The 4,623-nt window shown below is 36.3% G+C and overlaps 1 protein-coding gene across 1 annotated transcript; it reads left to right on the forward strand.

Annotated features, from left to right (window-relative positions):
* The first annotated feature begins 801 nt into the window (after positions 1-801).
* Positions 802-3,808, forward strand: LOC126588251 (aluminum-activated malate transporter 2-like). Its single transcript, XM_050253338.1, has 6 exons — positions 802-1,175; positions 1,527-1,667; positions 1,818-2,090; positions 2,193-2,299; positions 2,602-2,745; positions 2,853-3,808. The coding sequence occupies exons 1-6, from the start codon at positions 896-898 to the stop codon at positions 3,363-3,365; spliced, it is 1,458 nt and encodes a 485-aa protein (XP_050109295.1). The 5' UTR covers positions 802-895; the 3' UTR covers positions 3,366-3,808.
* Positions 3,809-4,623: the final 815 nt, after the last annotated feature.

The following is a 4,623-nucleotide window of genomic DNA, read 5'->3' on the forward strand; positions in this document are numbered from 1 at the left end:
ACAATACTTATTTAATATGGATTATTATGTGTACAATTATTACAAATTTGGTACTTCCATTTACACACGTAGTATTAGCCAATATATAGAAAGAAAAAAACTATATCTTTCTTCCTTATGCAAAAGGATATTCAGAAAAAAAAATTCATGTTTTGAATTTCATTAGCGAGTTCGATACTAATCTAATCTTTCAATCTCTTAGTGTAAATGTATTGTTATATAAAAAATAAAATTAAACATCATTTTGGAGCACTTCTATTGACCACTTTGCTCATCATCTCTTTAATTAATAGATGTGGACTTTACCGATTGATATCACTAGAGATGCGGCCAGTAAAGGTGATTTGAATAGCAACACTTAATAATTACGCAGCCGATGAAAATAGCATGCTAACAATTTTCAATTTGGGTAATTTTTTTTAAAGAAAGAAATTCGAAGAATAATAAAGCATTGTTAAATAGGAAGGATATATAAAAAGAATGTAAAATGAAAAGGTAGCTAACAATCTCTTTAAGCATATTAATTACTCTCACGTTTTTGCTAGCAATTTCTTACTTAAATTATTGTAAGATAGTAAAAATACTTATTTAGAATGATATTTATAACCGTAGATGTGAATTAACCCAGTTAACTACTCTAGATATCTTTGTTAAAGTGGTTTAAAATATTTGTATTGTGTAAAAAGAAAAAATGTAGTTGTAATTATTTATAAACCGTAGTTTCACTAAGACGCACTAGATCTCTGTTTCAAGGTAGCTTCGTCATCACTTTCTACGTATCTTATTTCACTATATATGAACAACTATCTACTTCTTTCCAAAGATCAAGAACATCAGTCGATCTCTCTCAGAAAAGTGTGTGCTTCATCCTCATAGGCTCACACAAAAAATAAAAATGGCATCTCCAGCAGTTCGTGATCAGGACAACCACAACGATGCAGAAAATAGTTCGATAGGTTATTGTGGCAAGGTGATGAACAAGGTGGTGGAATTTCCAAGGAAATTAAAGAAGCTTGGACAAGATGATCCCAGAAGGATTGTTCATTCTCTTAAAGTTGGATTAGCAGTTCTTTTGGTGTCATTGCTCTATTACTTCCAGCCTTTCTATAATGGTCTTGGTGACACTGCCATGTGGGCTATTCTAACTGTGGTGGTTGTCTTCGAATTTTCAGTAGGTACGTTTTATGTTTCTGTTAAATTTCTTATGTACTTACCGAAATCACATTGTGAAAAATTCCATTCCGGTAGTAATTTTCACACTCCTGGTTTCTCATTGTACACCCCTTCACTTGTTCGTGATGGGTGATTCTCATTTGATTTGTTCAATCCTAAGGAGAATGCGGAAATCACTTCTCATTTTGTTTTAAGTTGTCTGGGAATTTCTTTTGTTGTTTGTGAGTTTAATTCATAATTCCAATTAAGAAAATGCTAATCTTTAGTGCAACTTTTTCTTATTCGAGCTATATTCTGATACATCTAATCATTAGGTAACTTTCTAATCGCATCATCCTTAATCTATAATGCAGGAGCAACACTGGGAAGAGGTTTAAACAGGATCTTGGCGACATTCCTAGCAGGCGCTCTAGGATTTGGTGTTCATCACCTGGCAAATCTTTCAGGAGATATAGCTCATCCAATACTCATCGGCATCTTCGTCTTTCTACTAGGTAAAATTAATACACTTGATCTTATAAACATACTTAATTATTCATTTTCCATGTACTAATAGGGGATTCTTCAATCAGTTATAATGTCATTAAATTATTAGTACAATAATGAGCAAGGAATTTACGGAATGTTACATTGTATATATGCAGCTGCATCAGTGACATTTATACGCTTCTTTCCGCGGATGAAGGCGAGATATGACTATGGACTCCTCATTTTTATCTTGACATTCTGTTTGATATCGGTATCGGGGTACCGAGATGAGGAGATACTGGAAATGGCTCACAAGAGGGCGTCCACAATCCTCATAGGTGCCTTTATAGCTGTGTTTGTGTGCGTTTTCATTTGCCCGGTATGGGCTGGCGAAGATCTGCACAACTCAGTAGCCAAGAACATTGAAAAGCTCGGGAGCTTCTTGGAAGGTTTGTTATTTAAAAATCAGTATTTCATTGCTGGAATTTAGGTGGCATATCAATGTGACCGGGAAAACTCACAAGGTCGGAAAAAAAATGAAAAAATTGTAGGTTTTGGGGATGAATACTTCAAAGTAGTTGGCAGTGGAGAGTCTAATATGGCACATTTGCAAGGATATTTTAGTGTTCTCAATTCAAAACAGAGTGAAGAAACTCAGGTCAGTCTCTTTGATAAATGATCTTTGTTACATATTAGATATGTTATCTTGTGAGATTGTGAATCTAGATTGCACATTCAGAAGTGGCTCTATGCAATCAATGGTTCTAATTCAATTAGGTAACTATATTTTGTAGGCCACACATGATGTGTCAATTGATAGTTGGATTCATTCTTTAAATCATTAAAGAAAGCATCCAACCATCAATCATCACATCATGCGGTCTATAAATAATGTCCAAGAACATGGTCTACCTAGCATTTTCGGTTTAATAATTCTGACTATACCTTCTTGTTTTGCAGGCCAATTTTGCAAGGTGGGAGCCTAGACATGGAAGGTTTAGGTACCGTCATCCTTGGAGCTACTATCTCAAGATCGGAAACCTCACCCGGCAATGCGCCTACCGCATTGATACCCTCAGTGGTTACCTCAACTCTGAAGTCCAGGTATATTGTACCACATCAAATTTTCATATTAATGTGCACGATAAATATATATAAATGCAAAGTAATCAACTTGTTTCATAAAATTAATTGTTTAAATTCTTTTACAGACACTATTAAACATTCAAAACAACCAAGTTCAAGAGCTGTGCATGAAGATGAGTTCAGAATCAGGCAAAGCACTGAAAGAGCTAGCATGGGCCCTAAAAACAATGACTGAGCCATGCTCTGCTGCCAGCTCCCACATCACAAAATCAAGAGCTGCGGCCAATAACCTCAAATCCATGCTTAGGACTAATGCGGCGGCGGTGGCGGGAGTTGGTGGAGATCAAGTTCGTCTCCTAGACATCGTGCCAGCTGTGACTGTTGCTTCGCTGCTAAGCGAAATTGTTGCTTACGCTGAAGCAATTGAGAAGTCTATTCAGAAACTGGCCTCCTTTCAACATGTGCAGTTCAAGAGTGCAGAACGAAAAAAACCAACAGCATTGACGTCATGTAAGACTTCTTCCAGCAATGTGGGACAGCATCATGTCATCACCATGGATCGACTAGCATCTCTACAAGTTCAAGAATCAAACAAGGAAATCGGAAGCAAGTTTCAAAGAATTAGGAGCGCCGTTTGATAATTGGATCAACCCCACTTTAATTTCTTTCTCCTTATAGAAGAGAGAGAGAGCCATGTTGGTGTTTGTGTCAAAGCTCTGCAGCTTCTTGTCATTGGCTCATTCTGCCCTTCATCTGCCTGTAAGTCTGATTATGAACTCTTCGCCGCCTTCTCGGACCCCTAGCTGATCATTACCTGGGCATGCTGGCCATGTCTAGATGCGCGTAAATCTCACTCGAACTAGTGGTGATCTGCGCCACAGTAACTTCTCCGACATCTGAAAAACGATGGAGCCTCTAGGGCAGTGTAGTAACTTTCCTATGTTTCTGTATGTTTGGATATTAACGATGGAAGTTTTTTATGCTTTTTTCTATTTATATATACAACAATATTATACATTTAAATGGTGTATGGGCTAAGTGATGCAGTGTATATTTATATATAAAACGATATTTTATATCCGTGAACTCGTCATCCATTCCGTGTAAGAGTCGTAGCTATGCTTTTATATTATCTTCCATGAAAATTATGTAAGTCTTCTCACGATTTTTCTATTGGTTTATTCTTCCATATCTGTGTTTAGGGTGAAAATGTTGGACACTGCCTTAAATTATCGCACAAAAAATGCACATATTTTTTTAGAGAAAGTACGATATGCATAAAAAAAAATTGTACATATAGGTTTTCAGTTTAAAACCCAATTCTGTAATCACAAGTTTAATGCACAACATTCTTACAAATACCAAGAGTGATACCCTCAATACTCAGCTTGAACACATGATTTAGCAACATTCTATTTTTATTTTGTCACGCAACAAGATTTTCTTCAACAAATATAAAATAACCCGACGTAGAAAGTTTATGGATACAACACAACCCGCAGTCGTATATCTCGAAGTCAAGATAATTCTTAGAAACATTATCCATTTGCCTGGCGCCGACTCAAATGCCTTAATATTTGATCGACAATATTTTGTCTTTCACGGTTTCACTAAGTGAATGCATAAAAGGTCTTAACAACACTCACAACACATATAATATGTGGTTTCGTGTGAGCTAAGTAGATTAACCTCCCAACAAAGCCTTGACATTGCTCCGCGTCGGTTGGTACATCAACTTGCTCACTCAGTTAATGATTCATTTCAATCGCAGTGTGAGCTTTTTACACCCCAAATATCCATATTTAAGTCGAACAAGTCCAACACATACTTACAACGAGAGTAGAAAATACGTTCTGCTGATTTAAATACTTCAATGCCAGGGAAGTACTTTAGAGA

Source organism: Malus sylvestris, chromosome 11, assembly GCF_916048215.2.
Source record: "Malus sylvestris chromosome 11, drMalSylv7.2, whole genome shotgun sequence".
NCBI classification, from domain to species: domain Eukaryota; kingdom Viridiplantae; phylum Streptophyta; class Magnoliopsida; order Rosales; family Rosaceae; genus Malus; species Malus sylvestris.

Coding starts and splice junctions, on each gene's coding strand:
- LOC126588251 (XM_050253338.1), top strand. CDS start 896: ATGGCATCTCCAGCAGTTCGTGATCAGGACAACCACAACGATGCAGAA. Junction 1,668..1,817: donor CATCTTCGTCTTTCTACTAG/GTAAAATTAATA, acceptor GTATATATGCAG/CTGCATCAGTGACATTTATA. Junction 2,091..2,192: donor GCTCGGGAGCTTCTTGGAAG/GTTTGTTATTTA, acceptor AAAAAATTGTAG/GTTTTGGGGATGAATACTTC.